Here is a 26,912-nt window from a genome sequence, read left to right on the forward strand (position 1 = left end):
AACAAATCTACATCCTGTGACGTAATCGTTGCGCAAATGTCAATTACTTTTATTTTATTTTATGAAAAGCTGTTTGTTTAATTCTTAAAATATTTAATCAGCGGGACGAGAAACGATTTAGTTTTCATTCCTAAAAATGTTTATGATACCTGCTTATGGTTGTTAAATAACGCAGATACGGCGACATCCGGTAGGTCCTTTCAAAATAAGGTGATTGTAAATTTAGGTCAACGTCTACGTTTATTGCAACCAGCATTATAGTCGAGCTTGCCTTAAGTTTATCGTCTTTACTAATAATCCCAGTCATATTTATTTTCATTTCATCACTAAAATATCTCTAAAACCAGAGTCCTTTTCTCGTGTTGAGAATCATGACGTCACGGTGTTGTTAGGTGGGGCGTAAGCTTCGTTGCTGTTCTTTTCTTTTCTCTCACGCATTCGCATTTCAAATTAAGCAGCGGACAGGGCGACTCCGTGACGGATTTTAACCGCGCTCGACTGTTTTCTTTTTGCTGTCTTTTGCGTGAACATGGGGAACTGCCTGACTGTGGGGCCAAATGAAGCTCTGGTCGTCTCCGGTAAGCTGCTCGTCCTCTTCCCGAACAAGCGCAGCTGTCATGTTTGTGAAGCTAACGGTATCTGCTGCTAGCTAGCTAGCTAGCTAACTGGACGGGTGGCAGGTGCTAAGTGGCTAACCAAGTCGCATTTCTTGCTCTTGTTTTCCTCAGGATATCACTCCAATGCACGCTAAAGCTAAAAAAAAAGACTCTATGTGGATGTCGTTTAAGTTAATAAAATGGAGTAAGAGCGCCCCGAGACTCGCCTGTGTTTGTTTATAGTGCGTTAATTACGGTTTGCTGTAAGCCATTGCGCTAACGTTGTTAGCACGTAGGACGGAAGGCTAGCGCGGCTAACGGTAATCAACACCGTGTGTAAATAATTATAGGAAAACTGGACAAGTAAAAATAAATTACTGAGGATAAATTAAATTTAATTGATATGGAGCCTCAGATCTCTTCATCTAATCACAACAAAAATTCAATTTGGAATATTTACAGCATATGGAACCTTGTAGCGGGCAGATGGAGAGATACTTTTATTAATTTATTGAATGATTTACCTGAATTTTAGGGATAAAAGTGTGGAATACAAAGCATTCCACCTGCTCATACTGGGAGTGTAGATTATTATGTAATAAATAACCAACAGGGAATTATCCTCATTGATCATTAGAATGTGCTCCTCTCCGAGCTGCTCTTTTCGGTGTGTTACCTGTAAACCTGTACCTCTCTCCCTCAGGTGGCTGTTGTGGTTCTGATATAAAGACCTATGTTGTTGGAGGCTGGTCTTGGGCCTGGTGGCTTCTCTCAGACACCCAAAGGTGACGTCATTATACTCACAAAATCCATTTAAATACACATTTCAATGGAATTGGCCTCACAACGTCTCATTGAAATGCTTTTGTAACATATGTACGGAGATTCTGTCATTAAAAGCAGTATATGAAAACTGTTCGGTCATACTGAGTCTTGTATATAGTGTATGTCTAATGTGCACAAGTTCAGTACTTTTCCTTTCAGATTACAGATTACACAAATGATTTTAGAGGTGCCGTTTCACAAGAGCACGTGTTTCTCTGGTTAATCTTTTACTGCTGCTCGCTGGTTCACATTTAATCACACGGAGGAGTTTAAATAGGCTTAATGTGACTTCGACAGCGCTGTCATGTGGTGAAATATTCCATTCTTCATAATGCTTGCTGTTTCGGCTTGTTAAATTTGCTGCAACAAGCTGAATCTTACTTCCTGTATCAAATTAAAAGCACGCTAGAAAGAAGGCTTTTATTGTGAAACAGTTGGATGACCGTCTTCTTAAAAAGTTCATTTGCAAGGTTCCCGCAGGTGAAATCGGCCATCTTCTCTTGAGCCGCACTTGACTGAAGTTTAATTTATCCACCCCTGAATTCAATCTGTGTGAATCAAAAGAAAAATAACAGATTTTCTCTCTGTTTTAAAATGCAGATTCAATCTTTAATATTCAGAAATTGTATTAAAATATCAACACCTGAATATTTTATTCTATTATTCGACAGCCTAGTCTTCTCTTCATGGCCGAATAAACGTGCTTTTGTTCCTTACTGTAGGATTACCCTGGAGATCATGACTCTACAGCCCAGATGTGAGGATGTGGAGACAGCAGAGGGGGTGGCCATCACCGTCACAGGAGTGGCTCAGGTAAGATTACATCCCAGTGTGTTCTCTCTGAACCCCCCCCCCCCCCTCACCTTCATAAAGCATCAGTAATTTCACCAATGTGTTCTTTTATTTAGGCAAAGTTCATGTACAGCTGCTTGTTATGAGACAGCATTCACTATCTGAGATCATTTTGTTCATTAAAAAAACATATTATGTAGAAATGTCCTTTGTCCGCTTCGTCTTCAGGTTAAAGTCATGACAGAGCAGGACTTGCTGGCCATAGCTTGCGAGCAGTTTTTGGGTAAATCAGTCACGGCAATAAAAGGTGTGGTCCTGCAGACTTTGGAGGGACATCTTCGCTCCATTCTAGGTATGGACATTCATTTTAATTGCGTTCGTGTCAATATTATACATAATTTTGTATTGTGACGGGCAAGTGTAAATAAATTACTAGACTGATTTTGGCTGAACCGAATGCAGGACTCCAGTTTTAAATTCCTACTCCCTTTTAGAGCCAGGGTGAAACACATGTATAAAAATATTCATAAAATCTATAACAATCCACCTGCGGCTTCTGTTTTGTTTCGTGTCGTGGGCCTGTGGTGTGGAGGTCTTCACAGTGTCTCTCTTTGACAGGCACTTTGACTGTAGAGCAGATCTATCAGGACCGGGACCAGTTTGCTAAACTGGTGAGGGAGGTAGCTGCTCCAGACGTAGGCAGGATGGGCATCGAGATTCTGAGCTTTACCATTAAGGTGAGTTGAAAAGAAAACCAATTGCTAAATAAGAGCAGCAGCAGAGATCTGCCAACCGTTTTAATACGGCTGTCTGGATCCGACTACATGAATTAAGAACTGTCTATGTCTTTACTACCATCTAATAGAAGCTGCTTGCCAAGTCCAAACAACAGCTTTTCAATATTTTATTCCATTCAAACCACCATTTATTTATTTATAAAGTAGGATTTAGTTGCACAATTAGAATCAATATCAAGATTTATGAGAGGGAGGGAGTCGAACAAGAGACGCAGGGATGAGGAAATCTGTCGAGCAAACGGGCCGTTCTCACTCGCTCCAGTCTCAGGATAATATACTGTATACATCATGCATTTTCCAATGATGAGCAAATAATTGAGTAGCACTTCTAAGGTAAATAAATCCCCCCGGCAACTAGTGTTCCATCACTAATAAGAAGAACTATTGTATTATGACATCATTGACATGTTTGTTTTTGCCCACAGGACGTTTATGACAAACTGGATTACCTGAGCTCCCTTGGTAAAACCCAGACGGCGGCTGTCCAGAGGGACGCAGACATCGGTGTGGCTGAGGCAGAGAAGGATGCTGGGATACGGGTAAGGAGCCTTTGGCGCGGAAGCGGATTCTGCTGTGCAGCCAACTGACTTCTGCTTCATTGTCTGAAAGGAAGCAGAATGTAAGAAGGAGATGATGGACGTCAAATTCCTGGCTGACACCAAGATGGCCGACTCCAAACGAGAGCTGGAGCTGCAGAAAGCCTCTTTCAACCAGGAAGTCAACACTCTGGTGGGAACCATGATTTTGAAAGTTCTGGACGAAACATGTGTGTTTTTGCACTTTAGAAATGTTACCGTCTCCCGATGCTTTCAGAAAGCAGAAGCACAGCTGGCGTACGAGCTGCAGGCAGCCAAGGAGCAGCAAAAGATCCGTCTGGAGGAGATTGAGATCCAAGTGGTGCAGAGGAAGAAACAGATTACCATTGAGGACAAAGAGATCTCCCGGACCGACAAGGACCTCATCGCTACTGTGAAGAGGCCAGCTGAGGCCGAGGCCTACAAAATGCAGCAGCTAGCCGAGGGCCAAAAGTGAGTGAGAATAAGTTCATTATACATTCAGTTAAAAGGATGCTTAATTAGGGGAGAGAACTATCACAGAGGATTCTTATCTGTCGCGCAGACGTTTTAGAAATACTGCATCCATTTATGCGTCACGTAGAGCTAAGCGGGATACTGCGTGAACGTATTACAGTCCATCTCGGTGAGCCTGGTTACTGTACGATGAACACGTCACTGACCCGAACTTGTGCTGTTCTCTCTGCATCAGGGTGAAACGGGTGCTGATAGCTCAAGCTGAGGCAGAGAAGATCAGGAAGGTTGGGGAAGCACAGGCTTTCTCAATGGAAGCAATCGGCAAGGCGGAGGCTGAGAAGATGAGACTGAAGGCTGAGGCGTATCAGAAGTACGGAGAGGCAGCTAAAATCGCCCTGGTCCTCGAGGCCTTGCCTAAGGTAAAGCATCCAGTAAAGCTCCCCGGGTAGAGCGAATTGCTTTTCCTAATGCATCATCATTTCATGCACAGAAAAAAAAAAGGGTCACTAATTAAAGTAGTTTCCAATCGTATCCGGAACCTTGTGCCAAGTCACGGAAAACGACGGCTCCGTTTCACATCTTTAATTTTCGTGACTCGTATTTCACGAGACTGACCGTATAAAGCGTGGCCTGTCCCGCTTACGTGAAGCATTTAAATCATGTCGTTGCAGATTGCTTCCAAGGTGGCAGCGCCACTAGCCAAGACCAATGAGATAGTGATCCTCAGCGGGGAAAGCGGCCGCGTGACGGGCGAGGTGAACCGCCTTCTGGCTGAGCTTCCCGTGTCTGTCAATGCGCTCACTGGAGTGGATTTGTCAAAGGTAAAAGAAAAAGAAAAAAAGACATTTAATGTGAATGTTTGCTAGATGTTCATGTTTATTCATCAACGCTCTGAGAGTCGTGCATTTGATTCCATCACTAAGTGTCCGGTTGCCTTGTAGCTTCAGTAGAGGCCAGATAATCTGTCCTTTCTCGCCAGGTGCCGTTGCTGCAGAAGCTGAGAGGCGCTCAAGCCTGAAAAGTGACGACTCCACAACTTCAATATCTGTTGTACGCACTCTGATAGACTGCCTTTAATACACTTGAAGAATTTGTTGTTTTATACGTATATACTGCATACCAAGTGAATTTTGGAAACCTCTGGTGCCTTACTTTATACAGGACCAGAACATTTGCATGCACTGCTGCTCGTTGGAAGATTTCTTTTCTTTTTTTTTTAGGTAGTCTAAAAATGGGAACATTCTGAGAAATATTTTCTTTGTTTTATTCAAATAATATTTTGGCCCATTTGTGTGACATTTCATCAAAGTGAATAGCTGATATCTTACTGGTGGCTGACCTACCTGTTGGCTGTCACCTCGGTCAGATTTACTCCACTGGGATTTAAAAATGCACGACTTTATTCATAGTCGGTCTGTGTTCCTCTGGCTACATACCTCCAGTGTAAATGCATTATGTTGGAATTTAGCACCCTGTAGACTCCATAGATGGAAGCCAATGGCACGATCCTGGTCATGTTCCCAAGCTGCATGCTCTGGCAGATGACATTCTCACTAACCTTTTTATCGTTTAACTATAGAGGGGTTATTGTTTCGATGAAGCCAGTAAACACACTCTCCAAATTGGCCATAAAGAAAATGAGCGGTGCATTTTTTAAATCCCTTGAGTATATATGTTGCCATGTGACCCGACAGCTGCCATCAACATCCATTCTTTGGTATTTCTGCATTGAGTTCCTGCTTTGTCAGCAAACGAGGCCTCTGTTCTGTTAGGTTGTGGCCTTGTTGGCTTTTATGTCTGCTAATTTATTGTTTGACACATCTTTATTCCCTAGATAATATGAATCAGTTCTTGTTTTTTGAAACTCTCTCAGACTTTCTTGGTTGTTTTTTATTGTAGGCATTTTTTACATCTGTTGTTTTAGGTCTTGATTGTTTTTTATTTTATTTTATTTAAATATAACAGGTGCTTACAATCATAAAAGAAGCCTCTTTCATAGTGGAGCATTTATCTATTCCTCTGAAAAATGTTTAGTTCTCCAGAACTTAGTGATAGAAGGCATGGTACCTATAGTTATTATTTATATGCTGGCGGTTTCTGCACTTGTCGTTATACGTTGGCTTGTAATGTGGTCTTTTAATATATACTGTGAGCTTTAATGTAAATGTGTAGTTTTGACCTTGGTTAGGTTTGAAAAATATGTTAGGTGTTAAAAAAAGAAATGATGTAATGGGCAAATTGTAAAATGACTGACTTGGAGTTGTGTGAAATGTTTATATTGTGAAATAGGTTCTGAAGAAGAAACACCGACAGTAATGCCAAATAGAATAGATTAACTTTTATTTTATATTGTACGAGAAGGATTTGGGATAGTACATCGGCTGTATTACATTTTAATTTCATAGATGTGAAGCCATATTTGACAAGGCGTATCAACAAACCAAACATTTCAACTTTTCAGAGAAACACTTTCTGTTCGGTGTCTACCTGCATTGATTTGAAATCTAATATCAGTTTTAATAAGATATGTTTCTGTTTGTCAATGGTCACAATGCTTTGTTGTTTTTGGGTTTAATTCACCAAATGTTAACCTCCTGTATGAAAGTAAGCTAATGTAGATCTGAAGTATAAATAACTGTCAATGGTTTATAAAAAACAGGCGGTAGGTACTGTATATTATTTGGATACGTCAGGAAGAACTGACGGATTAGAACCGGCCTATCCCCCTCCCATTAAAGAGTTGCACTCCTTTGCACTAAAGCTGGCATGATGGTGAAGTTTTGTTTTAACCTCGTAGTAGTTTTATGCATTCCCGAATAAACCACTAATATGAGCATTGTGACAGAATTCACAGATGACTTGTTGATTATGTATTAAATTGTGCTCCTCTTCATTTTTGTTATTTGTTTTGGCTGGATCAATATTGATAACTACTGTGACCGTGCGGATTCATTTAGATTCTGATGTTGCCCCTCCTCTGTGTATATTTGTGTTATATTTAAAATGCTATTTGCGACTTGTGCACTGTGGATCTCAGACAGCCATGAAATGCTGTATGCTCTTGCTGCATGTCATCCAACTGTACTCAGAATAACCCGTTCACTCAGCTAACTGTCATTCTAATAAATTTAATAATTGAAGCCCTTTGCTTGACTTACTTGATGCCTGACTCGGTTTCTCTTAATGACATTTAATCTTTTAAATGTCTTTTTTTTGAGACCAAAACTACACATTAACTGCGTTTATTATTTCATTGTATTTATAAGTGTTACATTTTCATAGTGCTGCTAAACAAAACACTTCTTATGAAGTTAGCTTTCGTTATATAATTATAAATCTTATTAAAGGGTTCTTTTTGAACAGGCGCACATCATTACTACTGGACTGCGGCGCCGAGGTCCTTTCTATTGCGCATGCGCAATAAATATTGCTGCCGTAGCCGGACAGCAGCTCGGAGATTCGGCACTGAACATGGTTGCGTCTCTTTTTTAAATATAATATCAACCTTATATCGCCGCAAAATGAAGTTTCCTTTCTCGTAGATTCATGAGGAGTAAGTATTTTTCGTCTTTAACTCTTGTCGCGTCGCTAATTTTCGCCACCGATAAGCTAAAGTTTGCTAACCAGCTGGCCTGGTCACAATAAGCACAAAGAAGCTCCTTATTTATTGTGCTTGAATCGAGGTAACCTAATTGACTATTTTTTTATTTCTGTTAAAGTTCTGTGGTGACCAGTGAGCTAGAGTCGAGTCTGTTTTCTAAAATAGTCCAGCTATATAAATAGACCATTACTAACGCTGCTAGTCTGTTTTAAGTCCAGAGCACATTTATGATTGGGGTTGCTAGGCAGATGATAGCTAACGTTACCTAGCTACGTGTCTGAAAGTTAACGAAGCACACACTACAAGGGATGGACAAAATATTCGACGCGTCAAAAGTCCCGGAGAGGTTGACTTTTAGGCGTTAGCTGAGGACGTTGCCGTAGCTCCACACGGGAAACGTCACGTTATCCATTCTGCATGGATGAAAATCATCTTTTTAACATCACTGCGTCATCTTGCGGGATTGGAATAAAAATGTAGACCTTCATTAACAAAGAAGGAACTTGTATCCAAATGCGTGTAAATTTAGATTAAATACAATTGCCCAGGGTCATATTGAATGTGTTTATATGTCCCACGATGGGACATTTATGAATCATAAACTGCTGATCTGTGGCGAGTCTGGAAAACGATTACACGATAGGAAAGTACATTTACTCGCGAGTACTTTTCCAAATGATCTGAAAGAAGGGACGGGCAACCGACTTTACAAATGAAGCCAACAGTAATTTAGGCTTTTCGTTGAAAGATTGTTTGCTTAAGCTCGTTTATACATCCCTGTGGAGACTGTTTTTTTTGTCACCTCTCACATAAAATAGTGCAGTAAATAGATAGTTGATCATTTTGTGTTCATTTTTAGTCGTAAACATTTTCGAAGCCTAGCTGCGATTAAATCGTGACTTCTGAGGTAGTAAATTGAATATTCTTTTTAAATGTTGTCTTTCACTTTTCACTATATCTTCCCATTTTATTGATGTGTTATTACTGAAAAAGAAATATTGGATGTAATTGAGAATGAAACATATAATTTTCCCCCGATAGCCTCCTTAGGAGGAAGGAAGAAGAAAGTTTTTCCCAGTGCTGCCCTTGCTAACCCTCCAAGTCTGGCCAGAAATTACATTTTGTTAGTTTACTTGCGTCATTTTTTTCAGACTCATCGAATTAGAGTCAGTGTATAAGTCATCACTATTCATTACTGTTAAGAGACCAAAATCGATTCAGGACCGTGGAGCAGCTGACTTAGCTTTTGACAGAGCGTGTTTATGAACTTCAGTCCTGACTTTAACACGCACTCGTCATTCTTTATCTAATTCAGCGAGTTTGACTTCATCCAGGAATCTAGTTTTTCCAAAATCCGACCTTCTAACACATCCGGCGACGGTTAGACCGTTTGTCGTCATCTCAATGTTTGCCTACCTGCATGGCCGTTACACAGCCCGAGCACGTACTGAATTGCAATGTGCCTTCGGTACAAACAGCAATTTGCAAAAGGTCAAACTGTACTGCGATCGCGCCGACTTCAGCGCCCGTCAGCAGCTGACTCGTGCTTCGTTTATCCCCAGTACGGTGAGGAGAGATTGTCCCATGCTGCACTAGCGGAACAGTGACATGCTGGCCTGTCTGCCGGCATCAGGCGACCCTACCGTCAGACTTCTCTCCCGCACGCAGATGAACACTGGACTTCAGAAATGTAAGCACGTTCTTCCACTTTCTTCCGTTTACTTTGAAATGGCTTCAGGGATCAGATAAAGCGTTGGGTGTAAAGGTTTCACACGCAGTTTGAGTTGTTCAAAATATGATATGTGCGTAATTCAAATGACAACAAAGTGGCATCAATGCCGATCACTCGTGCATTGATGTGGAATAAGGAGTCACTGCTATTCCACCGCTGAGTCGTAACTGCTGAAACCATGTCTGAAAAATGAGTGAGTCGCACGGCACAGTAGTATAATGTTTGCTGATGTATATTTTGTGCATCCAAAAACATCTTATTTCAACAAAGGAGGAAAACAAACCTATAACGTCTGTAAATAGGGAGATCATTTTATGGTCGTTCCTTTTTAACAGGGATGGTAAAATGACCTTTTGCCGCCATGTTATTTCATCGTTTACAAAGTGCTGCTGGGATCGTACGTAAAGCGTCACACGAGACGCAAAGGCTTCTGTCGCAGTATAAACGTCTTCTGTGAGGCTTTAAAAGTGTATCAGATCCTGGCTTTGTACATCGAATACTCGGAAATGACTGTTAGTCCCCCCCCCCCCCCCCCCCTTAAAGGCACTGCGCATTTGATGCAAACACTAATGGAGCCAAAGTGAATGTTTGTCATCCATAAAACGCCGTGCCAGCTTCAATGACTTGAGAACTCTGAGTAAGCAGTGCAGCAATAAAAAGTACTTTGTCATGCGCTGCTGTAGGTTTAGGTAGGACAGCTCTGTAATGTAATACTGTAAAATACATTTCAGTACATCTTCTTGCGTATTGTCACGTTTCAGGGGAAACTACACAGAAGATGAGATCTGCCAGCAATCCGACGCCAGCCGAGTTGGATGCCTTTGCTAAGAAAGTCGCCGACAGCCCTCTGAGTATCCAGATCTTCCCCAATAGCGTCAAAGTACCTCAACGGAAGCACGTCCGCCGCACGGTCAACGGGCTCGACACGTCCTCGTCGAGCCAGCGCCACAGTCCGTACCCCTCTCAGGTGAGTTCCAGCAGGGGCCTGCTAGCCGTCCTCCGTGCTCCCGCCAAAGAGTCGAGCAATAGCCGCAGCCGACAGGGTCACAGAGCCGCCATGAACCCCCACGGCGGGGCCTACGCCACTCAAAGCACTTTAAGTCTTCCTCAACCGGCTCAGGCCGCTCAGCAGCAGACCGCGGCTCGTCCGCAAGCGATGCAACGGCCACAAACCGCGACTCATCCAGTGGCTGTACAGCAGCCTCATCCACAGGCGCTGCAGCAAAGGAGCGTGGCTCACGCACACCCTCTGCCCCGGCAGCAGCAGACTGTGTCCCAGGTTCAGACGCCGCATCAGCAGAGACCGGCTCACCCGCAGGGCATGCAGAGGCAGCAGGCTCTGCTGCACGGCCAGGCTCTCCAACAGCAGAGCCGGTCCTGCCCGCCGCAGCAGCATCACCTTTCTCACCTGCAGACGCTGAAGCATCAACCAGCTGCTCCGCAGGCGTCGCTCGCACAACAAGGAGCGACTCAGGATCTGCGTCGCGTGTCCGATGGAGCTCAGCGCCCCAGCCTGCAGCATGCCCAGGGTCCGGTCGGCTCACGGCCCCTCCCCCAAGCTGTGGATGTAGGACCTCCCACCGTGACTAGTGGCCTCCAGCAGCCGCCTCCACCCGGGCCTTATGGACCTCGGAAGCTCCCTGACGCGGATGCCCCACCAAATGTGACTGTATCTACCTCCACCATCCCACTGTCCATGGCGGCCGGCCTTCATCAGAGCCGGCACGGCGACCTGAGCACCATCGTGCACCAGATCAACCAGTTGTGCCAGGCGCGGGCTGGCATGGGCGCCACCTCGGTTTGCGAGGGCCAGATTGCAAACCCCAGCCCCATCAGCCGCAATCTGCTGATCAACGCCAGCTCGAGGGTGTCCTCTCACCACCCGGCGTTGAGCTCTGTGCCCAACTGCCTCATGGGAGGCGCCATGGACAAACCCGTAGCAGATACTGGTAGTCTACCTGCCTTTCACCCAGACCCAGAGAAGCTGCTCCTGCACCAACGGCAGCAGCAGCAGCAGCAGCAGCAGCTTCAGCACCATATGCAGAAGCAGAAGCAGCAACAGCTGCAGCAGCAGCATTTGCAATTACAGCAGCTGCAGCAGCAGCAGCGTTCTTGGGCTCAGCATCAACTGGCACACATGCAGCAGCCGCCTGAGGGGGCCCATCCCTGCAAGAACCCGAGGATGGAGCCTCCAGGCGAGTGTGCGTTCCCCTCTCAGAACCTCGGCTATGCCCACAAGCCGCCCGCCGCCGCACAGAAACGAGCCTCGTCCCCAGGGAACTGCCCGGTGGGTTCTATGCCTTACATTAATGGCCACTACCTGCAGCAACCATGGGGCGGCGTCCCCGCCACAGCAGGGAACAATGGATCCAGCCATCAGGACCACCCAGTTGCTTTCCAGCGGGGGCAGGCTGCTGCTGCCGCTGCCACAGACCGCATCCCAGGAGCAAAGTACAGACCAGGAAAAGACGGTCCTTCTGGACAGGCCAAGTTGGTGCAGAATGAGGATTTCTTGGGCGGGGGTTTCCCGATGTCCGGGTTTCAGGAGCAAAACATGGATGTGATGGAGAAGATGCACAGATCGGCCATGGGTCAAGTTCAGGAGCCCAACAATGGCGGCGGCGTCCACGCTCATCACCCAGGCTACCGTTAAAAGGTGTGCCCTTATCTCTGGTGTGCTTTGCGCTTTCCCCAGTAGCTACTTTTAGCTTCCGCGGTTTATTCTTTGCGTTGTCCTGCTTCAGAGCTCGATTTGTGGACCCACCAGTTTGTCTCAAAGTATTCCTCAGGTCTTGAACCATGTCGTACCTTTGTTGCAGATGAAGGGTTTTTTTAGACCGTTGCTCATTGACACGTGGGCACGGATGAGGGTTTTTTTTTGTTCGTGTGTGTATATGTACGTGCGCATATATGCACATACAGATGGTGATCTAGAGTATCCATTTCTAGCCCATCTGGTTGTCACAGTGCTTTTCCTAGCTTGACGAGGAACAACTCAACTCTTTTCAGCATCTGTGGCCTTACAACTGCCCAAAGGCGAGATATAGGATGTCCTCATGTGATGTTTTATTCCAAATTATTTATCTCCTTTACAAGTTTTGTCAATGTAAATGAGTTTATATGCAATTATTCAGACTGTTGAAAGGTTGTTTTTTTTTGCCCTCCAGCTATTCCTTGAGGTGCACATTTAAGCGAGAGCCACGATTTCTTAGAAATACAAGAAAGCTTTTGAACTGCACCCTGAAGGGCTTTCGGTTGAAGACAAGGTCAGCACTAGCAAAATAAAAAAAGTCACATTCTCGATGTCAGATTCATGTCGATTCTCAAGTTGCACGTGTTCTGAAAGTCTAAAGTGCCCTCATTTGTAATATTTTCAGAATTACTTTCAAAGTGCTTTTTTGTTGTAATTCTGTAGATGGGCCTACTTGAACTGTAGAAAATACTTGTAAAAAAAAAAAAAGAAGGCTAAACATTGCAAAAAAGGGCAAACTCCATTCTCCCCTATTTGTCTATGGCTAATGTGAATGGACACCTATTAATATCAAGATGGTGTTTGTTAGTATGTGAAAAGCAAATTGATCACTTACAAGTGTGTGAATGCTTCAAATAATGCAACCTGGGAAAATGATTTTCCCCTCAAATGCATTTCCTCATCACGTAACTACTGTAAACTTGATGGCTTGTGGTGGGCTCTGCCGATCAATAGCTGTAATCTGTGTTTTGTTCCTACTACCAATGGAAAAAAACAAACATTCGATGCCGGTTATATTTGCGTGTTCTTTCTAGCATGAAGACCTGGATATATTTCCTCTGACATTTTCCAGATTTGATATTGTCTGGGCTTGTATTGCTATGCTCGCCTCAATCCACCGGGAAGAAGCCTTATGTCATAGCAGTCATCCTCAAATTTTAGTATGAATGAATTTTCTTTTGTCCAGGATCACATCTTAGTTATGACCTCATTGTGAGATAAAGTAAGTTATTTCTTTCTTCAGTTAATATTTAAGGCTGTTAGTACTGTACTGCCAAATCATGGGGGGGGGGGGGGGCATTAATATGTATGGGCACTGGGAACGGGTGATGTTGCCTTAGATTTTAATATTAATGCAAATCACCTTTTTTTTTGACAAATCACTGTCTCAAATGTTGCCTATCCATGGAGATGCTTTCAGAGGAAGATCTGAATAGTACTTAGCAGAATGAATAGATAATAGATGCGTAGAACAGGGCTATAGCAGTTATTTTGTGTTTGTTTTAAACTGGCATATTTAATATCTATCATTTAATTTATTTTTTGGACCACTGCACCCTGAAGCCAGAGGCGTTTTCACAGTAGGTGCCATAAAGGTGACTCGCTGACGTTGTAAACTCAATTGCATGCACACTGAGACAAAGTCGCGGTTTGATTTCATCCTTTCATTTGGTGTCTTTCGCTTCACTTCACTTCTGGGCGTTATTTATTCTCAGTACAGGTCAAAAGGGAGAAGGAACGAGGGGTTGATTTAAGACACAAGACGTAGCTTTTCTGGATTCTGGGTCTCTGTACTTGATGGCAATTTTTATTTTATTTTTATTTTATTTTCTGGCTCTCAATGTTTTATGTGCCTGCCCCATAAAGCTGCTATTAACGTTAATCTTTAACACACTGGTATGATTTGTGTGTGTGTGTGTGTGTGTGTGTGTGTGTGATTTAGTAGTGAAGTATGGGCTGTATCAATGACCATGTGTTCCTCCTTAGAAGATGGACACAGTCCAGAAATAACCACATCTCGGATGCTGGTAAATTAGGTAACAAGTATTTGGAGATTTCTCTTAATATTCCGAAGTTATTTTCCAAGGATCTGACCTTCTAGGCCAGTTTCTTAACGTTAAATCGACATGATTTGGTTTGTTTTTAGTTACCGCCTCGTCACAGCCCGACAGTCGGGTTCTACAGTCTCATGCAAAGTGCCTCCACCGGGCTTAGTCGGTAGAAATGTGTGAATGGATGCTTGCGTATTTGTATGTTTGGCTTGGATACTTGCACAAAGGTAATCTCTGGTGGGGGGCGGGGGGGGCAAGCGAGTGTAACTACTGATACTGTGTCGGGGACTGAAGTCCTGAAGTGTGTGCGCCACGATTCCTAGACACTGTTGAGATGTGTGAACTGTGCTGCTGACTCGCTGACCAAAGTGACGACACATCCCTCTCTGTAACCACCCTGAGGAAAAAAGAAAGAAAGCCTTTGCAAGCTTGTACTTGTGACAGAAAGAAGAGCTTCCCCCCCCCCCCCCATTTGGACAGTTTAAGAAATCCTTGTGAAGTAATACTGAAAAGATGTGAACGGCATTAAAAAAAAAAAAAAGTGTTTCCCACCTAAATCTTCAAGCAAGACAATAAGCGTTTGTTCTAACCAGAAATGTTTATGTCTTGTGGTTCAAATTTCACAGTATTAACAGTCACATGCACAGCGAGAATCTCATTTACTGCAGCACTTGGCCGCTCACCTTGTCATTTAACTCTGATGGCAATATTTATTAGTGCACAACCCTCCAGGTTTTATTTTTTACTCCAGTTAGCATGATTGTCTGTAATGATCGAAGACCAATCGTGTGAGCGATGGAAGAGGGCGGCTTTCTTTACCTACTTTGTGAAAATGTGATATTCCGGTTTTGCCGAAGCTTCAGGAATAAAATGTCTTGCACAAACATTCCCCTAACCAAAATAAAGGTTTCAAACATGAGACTTTGACTGGCTGGGTTTTTTTTTTTTTATACATGAAAGGATGTGCGTGAAATTAAGTGCATACAGTGAATATATAACAATTTAAAAAAGGTGGGTATGAAACAGCCTTATTTGTGTTCGTGTTTTATTTGATAGGTTTTGACATTTATCTGCAGACGCATGATATGAAAGGCTACCAGTTTGATAAACACTTCTGCAATAAAAATGTGCTTAATTTAATAAATGCTATTAATCTGTCAAGAAACTGATTATGGTAATAAATTAATTTCATTTAATTAAAATTTAAATAATTAATTTAATTAATTATAGAAAAAATGATTTAACAAGGTAGGACACAGATAAATGTCAGGCCTGCAGGCACCTGATGTGGCCCTTGCAGGTGAAATTGGAGGGGGGGGGGGGGGTTCGTGCTCAAACAATCTGCGACTTAACACGATTAGCCCCCCCTTGGGTTACGTCACGTCTTGGACGAATCCTCTTCCAGAGTGGATTCCAGAGACTCCCTGAAACATTGAATGGCAAGTTTTGTTAGTTGACTTGTTGGTAAAAAAAATAATAATAGATAAATAGCAAGAAGTTGTATTTGTGTGGTTTGTTGCTGTACCGGGAGTCGGCTCCTTCATCATGCAATCTCCAGGGTCTTCATCCTTCATATAGCGAAGATTAGACCTCCATTTCCTCCAGTTCATTTCCTGAACCCTGAATTTGAAGAATAAGATCATGAAACAACATATTTGAGTCTTTTTTTTTTTTTTTTATTCCATCCCACACAATATAGCGTGCAAGTTTGTTCCGCTAATATAATTTGTGTTAAAGAATTCAGCATGTACAGACAATAGTGTTCAACATCAGTACAAGCTTAAAAACGTTTTGGATTTTTGACACCCAAGTGGGGGTTTACCTGAGCCATTTTCCTGTTTCATTCTGCTCCCTTCTGAAATGCACCATATTTGATCCATCCAGCAGCTTAGTCTTCAGGCACTTTGGCAGAGTCCTCTCCATGTCCAAAATTGTAAAAGCCCGCTAAAGAATATCAGTTTGGACAAATGACTTTTTTGCATGGAATATTGACTGTTTAAAATGGCATATATTTTAGACTTTTCTCAGTTGGAATAGCATTGTTCTGTCTCATGTGAAAAATCAGGGGTATTTGCTGAGCGCACGTTTACAGGCTACAACGGTTTCTTACCTGCAGGTTCCAGATGTTTTCACTTTCATTTGAGATTGTTTCGACTGTGTGTCCCATAAGGGCGATGAGCATGTTAAGCAGCAGAATGTAAGTGAGAACTATGTAGGAGATGAGCAGGATGTAGAACACTTCTTTGTATTGAACGTGGTCAGTGAACTCCAGATCGCCCATTCCAATAGTAAACTTGAATAATTCCAGTGTTGTAAAACGGATGTCGTTATAAGTCGGTTTTTTGCATTGAAATGGTTCTTTGCCAAAGCTCCTCCCACGTGCAGGTGAGTCATTGCTCTTATTTTGTTGAGCTGAAGAGGGCTCCTCTATGAGGGCAACGACAGCTGTGGAGAAGGAAGGTCAGGTCATTCATTTTTAAAAGCATCGTCTTTATTCTGGATAAATCTTTTTGCATTTTTGCATCCATGGGTGTCTTACCGGCAGAAAATCCAAAAAGCAAGACACCATAGACGCATAAAAAGTTTATTAAGTCACCCAGGATCATCTGTATAAAAAAAAAAAAAAAAAACCTTAGACCAGGCAATCCCTTTTGAGAGTTTTTAAGTTTAAGTTTTTAATCTGAATTCTTTACTCTTTGCATCGTGACGGCATACATCCCCAGTCGTCTGGAACCTCTCGTGTAGTAAAGAACGTTAATCCAAGCGAGAGCCAGCGAGAGCACGAGAAATCCAACATATTCTCTCCTCCCGCTGAAGTACAAAACTGCACAGAGCAGAAGGAGGACTGCCTGCAGGAAGCTGGGGGGACCACAAATGAAGTGGGCTGAATTAGAGCACGTGGATGAAACGATCACGGTTTACGTTGACAACTTACAATGTAAAGTCGCAAAATCCTTCGGTGTGAAGCGCTTTGAAGTTCGGAGGATTCCTCTTGAAAATGACTATCTGTTGATTTAAGAGTCACACGTCAAAGAAACATTTGTGATTCAATTTGTGTGAGTGAAATGCTGGACTAGAATACGCCTGCTCACCGCTTTATAGAGAAACCACACTGCTCCGAGGACACTGGTGATCTCACCGACGCAACGCCAGTAATCAAGTGGGACATTCTCAGGACGAAACGGGGGCTGCGGGTCACAAGGTCAGGGCTGTTGAAACATATTTGGCTCCGATTTCCATTCGATGGTCATTGTACACCTTGCCTGTCCTTCCTTTCTGTAGAAGGCCACGGTGGTGAAGATGATCAGGTATGTCAGGTAGCCCAAGAAGTTCAACAAGAATAATTTGGAGGCATATCTGTCCCACTTGTCCTTGAGAAGACTGCGTAGAGGCTCGATCTGGAGCATCTCGGGACGATTCTGAGGACATGTTCACATTTATATATATATAAAAACGGCATGGTGGCACATTAAACCTGTACCAAAAATATCTCAGGTAGTCAATAAATATCCATAAAAAAAAAAAAACATTCATTCATGATTTGACCAACAGATGCAGCGCAGATAAATTCAATCTGACCGAAATTTCAGTCCCGAAGACGACTATCTCCAACACAGAGTTTTCTTCATCCGTGTCAATGGAGCTGATATCGTAAAGTGAGGAGTGAACTGGTCCATAGACCCACTCCGTGAACTTCCTGGACAGTGGCCTCATCCCCTCTTCCTCAAATTCCCGGTGCAGTATGTGTTTGAACAGCTGACCAACGGGGGGGGGGGGGGGGGGGTCAGAGAGGAGAACATTAACTTGTCATGCCTTAAACACCCCTAGCAACACAAAGGGCCTCCGAAAGACGGCAGACCTACCCCGATCTTGCCGAGTTTGGCTGCTATCTTCAGCGGAGTCAACCCTTGGTTGTTCGTAAGTTCCTCCAAACGGACACTCTTATTCTCAAGTTTGTTGTGCTGAATGAGGATCTCGTCGTACACCTTGGCAGTCATCTCAGTGTTTTCCGCCGTATTGTCTGCTATGACCATCAACGTGTGCAAGGCGGTGTTTCCTTGCGAGTCTTTGCAGGTCGGGTCAGCTCTGCTGTGAGGGTTTTCCATGAGGTAGGACACGATATTCAGCTGGTTGGTGCAGGCAGCGAGGGATAGCGGAAGCTCTCCTGGTGATGCCACACAAAGATGATAACTGGGATGGAAAAACAGAACCTCTTTGGGAATTTCAGGATGTGTGTTTTACGCACCAAAATAAAAGCCCAGCCCCGCCTTACGCTGGAAGAACTTTCCGTTCGCTTTAGCTTGAACATCTGCTCCTTTCTGGACAAGCAATTTCACGTGGTCAAAGCTTCTCCTCTCAATGGCGATGTGCAAGGCCGTCTGACCTGTGGCGTGGTTTGTGAGAGGAAACAGGCCGTGGCTATTAACGTCACAAAGTTAGTCTCTTACAGTTAATCGTCATGTTCCCGCAAAGACAACAGTTTTGAGGAAAAAAGGGATTTGACATTAGTGTCGACATTTTTTTACAGGATGTTCATTCGAGTGAATGTCGGCTTTAAAACAAAGCTGGGCAGAGTGTCTCCTCTTTTCATCACACAAGCGACGGCTCATACATCGCTTTTATTTCAACAGTCCAATATCAAAAGTTTGCTTGCAATCTGTGCAAAAACAAGAAATCATATTTCTTAAAGGCTCTGCGTTTCCATGGACAACATTTATTTAATCCGATCAGAGTTCGGAGTAAAATTATGATCGGATGCGCTGTGTTCATGGACCCTAAAAATATTGATCCGATTAGGACTTGCGTGTTCATGCATCACACTTTTGATCGGAATAAATTATTTTGACATGCGCAATTTTTACCAAGTATACCGGAAATAGTAGAAGAAGAAGCCGTAGCGACTTCCGTTGTAAACAAAACATGGCTCCGCCCTTTTCTGCTTGAAAGTTCAGCGTTATTTTGCGCGTTTTCCCCATTTGCGCTGTTACTTTCCTCCTTTAATATCTCCGGTAACACGTTTGCCTCAGATATTGATCAGTTCTGTCTTTCGCTCGCTCTGCTTCAACTAGCTTCCGGGAATAACAGAAGCGCGTATAGCTGACGTCACAGACATGCGCAGTAAGGACGGCTTGTACCGAAACATCGGAATAAGTGTTTTCATGCGCCCTGATCGGATCATCAATCGGTATAAACCACCCCTCTCGATCGGAATAGAATCTTGATCGGATTGAGCTTCATTGGGTCAGACTAATCCGATTTGGGTGTGCACATGAAGCATTTTTATTGCGCCTTTTAATCCGATTAAATGTGTCCATGTAGACGCACCTACATGACTGTCGGTTTTATTTCACCTACCTTTATAGAAAGGGTCTTGATAAGATGCGTTGATGAAATTTTCTAAATCTCCCGTTTTCTCTGCGATGTCGAGGAAGACTTCAACTGTGTCATTTTTGCCGTCTTGTAGGTTCAGCAACGCTTTCAGGAGTGCAGTTTTCCCATTTGTTTCATCTGAAAGTTGTGCAGACATTGCATCAATTTGTATTTCATTGCACACAAATGTTGTATGTTGAAGTACTTGAAGAACCCTTGAAAATAGCAATTATTTGCCTTTCATTAAACAGACAGGTTTGAGGATATATATTTGCAGTTTCAAATTAAGAAGTCATGGGTAACAGTGTCACATTTCCAGTTATGAATAAAGCAGGTAAAACCGTGTGCTCCGACTTGCCTGTGAATTCAGGGCTTGAAAGCTTCTTATTGTGAACTCGCAGGTAATCAAGGAGGTCATTGAGTTGAGATGCGTCTCCCTGGAACGCTGCTTCAAATACTCTCTGCCTGGTGAATGCTTTGCAGTAAGAATTCCCATCAACGACAGAAGGTCGTCTGAATTATATAAAAAAAATACAAAATAACAATAATACAATGTTCGACATGGCAATATTTTAAATCTGCGTCATTGTTACCATCCAAAGCAAACAAGTGAATCGCGAGTCTCTTTCTGTGTGCTTTTCTTTCATGTGCTGCTGTAACATCAAAATGTCCCAGTTTGAGATGAATAAAGTAAATATCTTATCTTGTGAAAGTCATCCTGACACCTGATACCGATCAGTCCTAAAGGCAAAGACCGTAGCTGGAATAACCGTAGAACCACTTTGGTTTGTCTTGGCATGCCTCATCCTCTCTGCGTCACTTAATAATTGCATGCCACAAACATCAAATGTGTCGCAAAATGAAGCACTATTCCTCACCCAGCTGGTCTTGTTACCTGGATAATGACTGATTAGTGTCCATCGGCACAGGGAGGTGCTCTGTGTTGTCTTTTCTGAGAAGCCATTGCAGATTAGTCCCTTCATCTTCATCTTGGCCTTTGCTTGGATCCATTTTCTCTGGCGACTGTTCGTCGTTTGTTTTTTGCTTGAAATCGTCCATATCTCGATCGTGTGCGGCGAGCGTAAATGATTGAAGATTAAGGTTCGGTTTTTGTAAAGACAAGGTGTGTCTCGTTTGTGTCAAAAAAAACAAACACACACACACAGCTCATCGGCTGCTATGCGAAGGTGTAAAATTACAGAGCTCAAGGGCGGCACCAAGGTGCAAACGCAGCCTGTCACCTTGGCGATGCTCCTCCCTTTCTCCAGAGATAAGGGCGGTTTGCCCTCCAGCAGGTTTTCTACTGCAGATAATAATAGTATTCTTGAAATCAGGTAACGCCTGGTGAATGACGCTTTACTGTGCGATACGCGTTAGTTCTTAAATACTTTTTAAATCGCATGGTGTCGTATTTGACACTTGTCGGTTGTGTTTCCTGGTTGTTTTTAGAGGACCTGGACATTTTCTCTGAGACCGTTTTGTGACTGATGGTTGTCTGGGCTTATGTTGCTCTGCTCACCTCAGTTGGGATGGAGGAGTTTATTTGCAAGGTTACTATTTTAGTGTCTAAAAGTATATTTTTAAGTGTACTTTAAGTGGAAGAGTAGTAACCTTTGAGTACACCACTAGATCATATCATTGTGTACACATATGCTCATAAGTCCTTTGGCACATGCAGGGTTAATATTTTGCCTTTGTTTGTTTCCAGATTTTTATTTCATCCTGTCTGTTGTTTTATCTTATTATAAATTGCTCACCGATAAGCATGGCATGTTGTAAATATATTTTCGTGTAACTCAGAGCTTTGGAAGGAACGCCAGAGCCGTGCTGATAATCGTTTACGAAACAAAGTACGCGTAAATAACCACAAAGTACATTGTGAGGATGTTATGTTGCATATTTATTCTCAAGAGAGTAATATGGGATTTGACCATGTAATTATGAAACAATGAATGAACCCATACAGTACATATGCCATGTTTTTTTTTTGTTTTTTTTTATCTTTTAATGCTTTAAATGAATTGCTTGTATTGTATATATCCCTCAGGTGTGCATTGGCTATTTTTAAACAACAATAAAACTAGAGTATAATCAATTTAAAAGAACAATATAGTCAATATCTGTTGTCCCAACCTAAATGGATGCATGAGGGAAACACGTGAAAGAAAACTAACAGGAAATACTCCTTTTACATTGCTCAATACAAATACTCTTGACAATGAACTACTTAAGTTATATCAGCTGAATTATATCGTTGGTCAGCATTAAGCACCTCGGAAGCTCATTCCAGCTCCTCTAGCAGGTTTGCGTCGTTTTAGACTTTCCCTCAGGTTCAAAGAGAAGCGCTTCAAGGGCATCCCCGTCCTCTGGGTACCGCAGCGAGGAGCTGCTACAGACCTCAGAGGATTTGTCACAGCCACTCAATGAAAATGCATTTTCATCTGGCCCAACGTTAAAGTACCCCTCGCTCTGATTCCTCGTTGGCTCGAGCTCGTCAGCACTTCCTGAAAGGACTTCTATTTTTGGTTTGAACACATCCTGAAGAGAAAACATTTCTTTGAAGTCGTGTGCGTCCTCCTCGTCCTCCTCGTCCTCCTCGTCCAGATCAGGCAGGTCAGCTATGCGCAGTGAGCGATGCATTGGCAGGTGAATAGTTTCCAGCTGCTCTTCATCCTCGAACTCTGTAACTGATGGCCCGGGGCCATGTGCTGGTGGGACTTCATCTTCCTCAGCTGGAGCTGCTCTTACCAGAGAGGACTTTTTCTCTTCAAACTGCTGCTGACTGAATTCTGCCGGATCATTCTCCTCTTTCCCCACGAGCTCTATTATGAAAGGTGGGTCTGGTTTTTCATTATCATCGACTTTTACTGTCTCTAACATCTGTCCTCCAATTCGTCTTTGCTCTTCTGACGAGGTCTCTCCTGTTGATGGACTCTTCGAGCTTTCTTCATCGGCATCCAGGCTGGACTCTCCTTCTGGTGAAGCCGCATCGTGAATGCCGTTTTCCCCAAGAGGACTGTCTGGCCCGGTGGACTCCTCAGCCCCCCCTGAGATGGAACGGATTATAATGTTTAAAGACGATGCAAACATTTCATTCAGTGAACTTTGACGAATGCTCACCTTTCTCCTGTATTTCCCAAAGGTGCCGTTTCTCCAGGAATTTCTTTGAAAATGCTGCTTGGTCCTCTTCGATTTTCCTCCTTTCTCGCATTTCCCATTGCTCCCTCGCTTTATGCTCTGCTTCCAGACCACCCACTGCCCACGCCTCTGCACATGCCCGCTCTTTGGGAAACACAGGTTTGGAATCAAGGAAGGTGAGCTGTTTAAGGCGTGCGATCAATGTCTCCCTGTAGTTTGGGATTTTTCTCACGACTTCATTTCCCATTAGACTTAACACCCCCAAGCGTGGCATGGCCTCAAGTATTTGGAGCACCTCGGGCTCAGATAAGAAATTGTGAGATATGTCCAGCACGCTGATTGTCAGACATTGACTCAAATGCTCTATGTCTCCTACAGACTCCAGCTTATTATGGGAAATGTCAAGCGTGCTCAGGTTTGGAAGGCAGGAGATGCACTCTACGGTGCATATTAAGTTACTGGAAACATTCAAGGTGCAAAGCTTTTGCAGAGGCTCCAGGTTTTCCAGCCGGGTTATTAGGTTCTGATGCAGGAACAAGCTTCTCAGCTCAGTCTGGGCATCCAGGTTGGCAATTTGTTGAAGGCGATTGTTTTGCAGCCAGAGACACTTAAGTCCTGTGTATTCCTCGAGGTTCTCAATGGTAGAGAAGCCTTTGAAATGCAAATACAACGTGTCATTCAACCAAGGGGTCGCGTAAAGTCTGTGCAACTTGCAATGGTCCTTCAGAAATCTCTCGGTCATTCGTGGTCCTGAATCTTTTTCCTTTTTCCCTGGAAGTACACGTTGCGGTTTTCCGTTATTGCCCCTGTTTTCTTGAGCTCCGTCATTTATCAGCGCTCCTTCTTCATCTTTGGGAGAGGAACTTATTTTTACATCCTCCGTTTCGGTAGCTGGAAACGCGTTGACCGTCTCTTGGACTTCGGCAGATGACATGGCCAAAATAAATATATCAACTAAACAAGATAAATATATATTATTATTATTGTTATTAAAATTTGTTTTCAGATATCCTATCGCGATTTACAGAAAGTCTCGCCTCGTCGACTTTCCTCCGCTTCGTTCGGTGAAACCAGTCGGTTTGTATGTTCGTTTACCTGGTAACGCCTGGGCGGGGATTGGGCCGGTCCAGTTGAAAAAAGAAAAAGGTTCCTAGTTTCTGCACGGACATTCCTTTACCGTTGCACTCCGTCGTCAGCGACAGGCATGGCGTCCGGTTTCATGCTAAGTCGCGGTGCGGCGTCATTGGGGGTTCACTGCCAGCGACTGTGCAGGAATATATCATTGTCGCAGGTCCGAGGGAAGAAGAGATGGCTGCGAGCATACACGGCCATCATGGCGAGGAAGCTAAAGCTGGAAGGAGCTCCTCCGCCGACACCGCGGTGAGGCTAGCGCTAGCTGACGCGCTAGCCTCAAGGCCATTAATGCGTTTAACGTGGAAGTCGGTCCGTGTTTGTTCATATTGAGGTTATCGAGTTAAAGAAAATGGCGTCCATACGATCTACACGCCGATAACAGAAAAACATGTTTTTTAAAAAAAATCTGTTTCTTGTTTTTAATCCCTTTTTAGTAGCTAAAAAGTATTTTTACGGCAGAAAGGAAATCCTCTCTGCTTGGTCTGTCAGACGACGATGAGTTTGTAACGCTGATTTAGCAGTGGATGGTTCGCAAGATTTGCATGCTCTGCTGATGATGATGAATATATTTATTAGATAGAATGTTAGAGCAGTACAAGTACAGTCACACAGTAGCATGTATTACAGTACAAATACAGTCAAACATCCTGTCTAAGAGGAGCATTTCAAACACAGTGTGTTTAAAATGGCGATAAAATAAAATGATTGCATGGCCCCAACGGCTCCCGGCAGAAAAGAAGTAATTATTCTCTAATTTGTCGGTAAGACTTGAGTTTCAACCTACGATCGATGAGGATTCATTGAACTGTCGGTTACGACTCTCTTTTCAGCTCCCAACAGCCTAATTGGGATTACCATGCTGAGGTTCAGGCGTTCGGCGTCCGCATCCAAGAGAACGTCTCCCCGCTTCCATTGAGGACGGCCTTCGTGAATCCGTGCTACCTGCGGGCGGAGCAACAGCGGAGGCTGGGCTTCGGCGCGGACGCCGAGACGACGGCTCTTTCTCCGGAAGACAATATTCAGCTGAGTGAAAAGGGAGCCAGTTTCACCAAGAGCTTCCTGTCCGACTGGTGCAGGGCCAGCTTCCCGAGCCTCCCGAGCGAGGGCGTGGAAAGTATCGTCGTGCATCTCACCAGCACGTCGCTCCAGTCCCACGTAGCGAGGAATCTCGGCGTGGACGACCTCACTCTGAGTGCGGAATGCCCCGTTCCTGATGAGGTGCTTCGTTCTACGTTAATGGCCGTGATCGGAGCTCTGGAGGACGGTAGTGGAGCAGAGCGAACTGGATTTTTCCTGAGGGTAAGAGGCTTGCTTCAGAGCATCACGGGTGCTCAATATTTAGTTTGTATCACTTGGACACTTTAAGACTTGATTGATTTCTACAGAAGTATGCACTTTTCACTCCTCTTTGTCCTCCATCTTCTCCCCTTTCTGCAGGATTTCCTGGTTCCTCATCTTATTGGTAAGGATTTGTTTGACATGTGGAGCGTTGTCAATCCTATGGGACTGCTAGTGGAGGAGCTGACAAAGAGGAACATTCCTTTGCCAGAACCTCGCCTCATCCGGTCTGCAGGAGCCAGTACCGTCCTGCCACTATATTTTGTTGGCTTATACAGGTATGTGTGTTGTTGGCATGGATACCGAATAAAGATTTACTATGAAGCAATCTAAAGTCATAGATTACCGTATTGGCCCGAATATAACACGGTGTTTTTTGCATTGAAATTAGGCTGAAAAAGTCGGGTCGTGTTATATTCGGGGTCTAGACATTATACCCATTCGGAACACTAGATGGCGCCAGATATCGTTACAACTAATGGTGAACTGAGCTCCCCAGGCCAAAGCGAAAGCCTATCATTATCTTATTGCGATGTTTTTCCTTATTCATATGTGGTGAGATGTGTGTGTGTGTGGGTGTGGGTGCGCGCGTCCAGCTGGGGCGTGTCCCGCCAGGGCGAGCGAGTGTGTGTGAGAGATAAAGAGAGAGAGCGCAGATCAGCAACAGAGAGAACTCTGACAGAGATATGCGAGCGATAGGAGGAAACTGAGTTTTGTTTAACAGTGCAAGTAAAATAAAGCAGCTTCAGTGATTCAGCATGTCTGGCCGGCGTCCATCTTGTGTTGCTGCGCTTCAGCCTTCGTCCCCAGCGTGAAGTCTGGAAGTTAACCCCGGAGGCGCTGGAGAACAACGATCCCCCCAGTTAAACTTCACTTTGATGGTTAATGCAGTTATTGCAATTTTGTTGTTTTATCAGTAGATTGGTTTATTTACATTTTAAAAACCAGAAGCCATTCATTTACAAATGGGATTGCGCTTTAGTTCACATATTTAAATGTTCAGATATTAAGATGTGAGACAGTTTTTGCATGATTTGAATGTGCCAAAATAACATGCTTTTTCTCTCGAATTTATTGTTATAATCATTTGTTTCAGATGTACTGTAATTATATTCTGTATAAAAATTGAAATTGGTGTTCAAAAAGTATTTTCTCAAACTTGATTCTTGAAAAAGAGGGGGTCGTATTATATCCGGGGTCGTGTTATATTCGGGCCAATGCGGTAGATTGTCAAAATTCCAGTTAGCTGTACATAATTAATACTTGAAACTTTACTTTTATGTTGATTCAGCGAAAAGAAGCTTCTGGCTCAGGGTCCGGGAGAGACGCTCGTAGCAGCTGAGGAAGAAGCGGCCCGCGTGGCCCTCCGGAAATTATATGGCTACGCGGAGAACCACAGACCTTTCGACTTCTCTCCGCCACAGCAGCATCAGCGGCCATTAATTCAGTCACGCAGCAGCAATTGATGAATTGACAGCTCCAGTCCGGTTTTAGGATTGTTTCTGTTGTGTGTTTAAATGTCAGCGTTTCAACAAAAGGAACCAAGAAATAACCCTTACTGTCCAAATAAAAAATGTTTTGTGAGACTTGCACTTCAGTGAGTAGAATTATAACCATAAGCAATGGACTCTAGGCCATGTCTTAAGCTGATAGGCTTGTAAGTAATGTATTTTCGGTTTGGGAATGTATGTTTTGACATTCCTATTTCGATTAAATGAGAAACGTTCCTGAAGTTCCAAATAAAACGCATCAAAC

The 26,912-nt window shown here is 43.5% G+C and overlaps 5 protein-coding genes across 5 annotated transcripts; 3 read left to right on the forward strand and 2 right to left on the reverse strand.

Moving 5' to 3' along the window:
* Nucleotides 1–529: 529 nt before the first annotated feature.
* LOC137901388 (flotillin-2) lies at nucleotides 530–5,100 on the forward strand. The gene is made up of 11 exons (XM_068745413.1): nucleotides 530–578; nucleotides 1,300–1,381; nucleotides 2,144–2,234; nucleotides 2,442–2,565; nucleotides 2,832–2,950; nucleotides 3,436–3,549; nucleotides 3,620–3,739; nucleotides 3,824–4,038; nucleotides 4,277–4,460; nucleotides 4,713–4,862; nucleotides 5,021–5,100. The coding sequence occupies exons 1-11, from the start codon at nucleotides 530–532 to the stop codon at nucleotides 5,057–5,059; spliced, it is 1,287 nt and encodes a 428-aa protein (XP_068601514.1). The 3' UTR covers nucleotides 5,060–5,100.
* A 4,150-nt stretch (nucleotides 5,101–9,250) lies between these two features.
* fam222bb (family with sequence similarity 222 member Bb) lies at nucleotides 9,251–12,027 on the forward strand. The gene is made up of 2 exons (XM_068745628.1): nucleotides 9,251–9,332; nucleotides 10,136–12,027. The coding sequence occupies exons 1-2, from the start codon at nucleotides 9,251–9,253 to the stop codon at nucleotides 12,025–12,027; spliced, it is 1,974 nt and encodes a 657-aa protein (XP_068601729.1).
* A 1,740-nt stretch (nucleotides 12,028–13,767) lies between these two features.
* Nucleotides 13,768–20,606, reverse strand: LOC137901180 (transient receptor potential cation channel subfamily V member 1-like). The gene is made up of 15 exons (XM_068745185.1): nucleotides 20,443–20,606; nucleotides 19,906–20,060; nucleotides 19,533–19,685; nucleotides 18,424–18,561; nucleotides 18,041–18,342; nucleotides 17,757–17,933; nucleotides 17,441–17,596; nucleotides 17,270–17,365; nucleotides 17,113–17,183; nucleotides 16,871–17,036; nucleotides 16,717–16,783; nucleotides 16,288–16,622; nucleotides 16,000–16,121; nucleotides 15,703–15,797; nucleotides 13,768–15,601 (listed from the first exon to the last, which is right to left on the reverse strand). Exons 1-15 carry the CDS (start codon nucleotides 20,604–20,606, stop codon nucleotides 15,510–15,512), a joined length of 2,289 nt encoding a protein of 762 aa, XP_068601286.1. The 3' UTR covers nucleotides 13,768–15,509.
* Nucleotides 20,607–21,842: 1,236 nt separating this feature from the next.
* Nucleotides 21,843–23,619, reverse strand: dnaaf1 (dynein axonemal assembly factor 1). The gene is given in 2 exon segments (XM_068745715.1): nucleotides 21,843–22,620; nucleotides 22,622–23,619. Coding segments are annotated over 2 exon segments (1,776 nt in total).
* Nucleotides 23,620–23,885: 266 nt separating this feature from the next.
* On the forward strand, nucleotides 23,886–26,912 carry mrpl44 (mitochondrial ribosomal protein L44). Its single transcript, XM_068745557.1, has 4 exons — nucleotides 23,886–24,065; nucleotides 24,650–25,118; nucleotides 25,257–25,435; nucleotides 26,449–26,912. The coding sequence occupies exons 1-4, from the start codon at nucleotides 23,890–23,892 to the stop codon at nucleotides 26,621–26,623; spliced, it is 999 nt and encodes a 332-aa protein (XP_068601658.1). The 5' UTR covers nucleotides 23,886–23,889; the 3' UTR covers nucleotides 26,624–26,912.

The sequence above is a fragment of the Brachionichthys hirsutus genome, chromosome 11, assembly GCF_040956055.1.
Source record: "Brachionichthys hirsutus isolate HB-005 chromosome 11, CSIRO-AGI_Bhir_v1, whole genome shotgun sequence".
In the NCBI taxonomy this organism is placed as follows: Eukaryota; Metazoa; Chordata; class Actinopteri; order Lophiiformes; family Brachionichthyidae; genus Brachionichthys; species Brachionichthys hirsutus.

Coding starts and splice junctions, on each gene's coding strand:
- mrpl44 (XM_068745557.1), top strand. CDS start 23,890: ATGGCGTCCGGTTTCATGCTAAGTCGCGGTGCGGCGTCATTGGGGGTT. Junction 24,066..24,649: donor GCTCCTCCGCCGACACCGCG/GTGAGGCTAGCG, acceptor CTCTCTTTTCAG/CTCCCAACAGCCTAATTGGG. Junction 25,119..25,256: donor GAACTGGATTTTTCCTGAGG/GTAAGAGGCTTG, acceptor CCCTTTCTGCAG/GATTTCCTGGTTCCTCATCT.
- fam222bb (XM_068745628.1), top strand. CDS start 9,251: ATGCTGGCCTGTCTGCCGGCATCAGGCGACCCTACCGTCAGACTTCTC. Junction 9,333..10,135: donor GAACACTGGACTTCAGAAAT/GTAAGCACGTTC, acceptor GTCACGTTTCAG/GGGAAACTACACAGAAGATG.
- LOC137901388 (XM_068745413.1), top strand. CDS start 530: ATGGGGAACTGCCTGACTGTGGGGCCAAATGAAGCTCTGGTCGTCTCC. Junction 1,382..2,143: donor CTTCTCTCAGACACCCAAAG/GTGACGTCATTA, acceptor TCCTTACTGTAG/GATTACCCTGGAGATCATGA. Junction 3,550..3,619: donor AGAAGGATGCTGGGATACGG/GTAAGGAGCCTT, acceptor ATTGTCTGAAAG/GAAGCAGAATGTAAGAAGGA.
- LOC137901180 (XM_068745185.1), bottom strand. CDS start 20,606: ATGGACGATTTCAAGCAAAAAACAAACGACGAACAGTCGCCAGAGAAA. Junction 20,061..20,442: donor ACTAATCAGTCATTATCCAG/GTAACAAGACCA, acceptor TATATAATTCAG/ACGACCTTCTGTCGTTGATG. Junction 18,343..18,423: donor GGGGCTGGGCTTTTATTTTG/GTGCGTAAAACA, acceptor TGGCATCACCAG/GAGAGCTTCCGCTATCCCTC.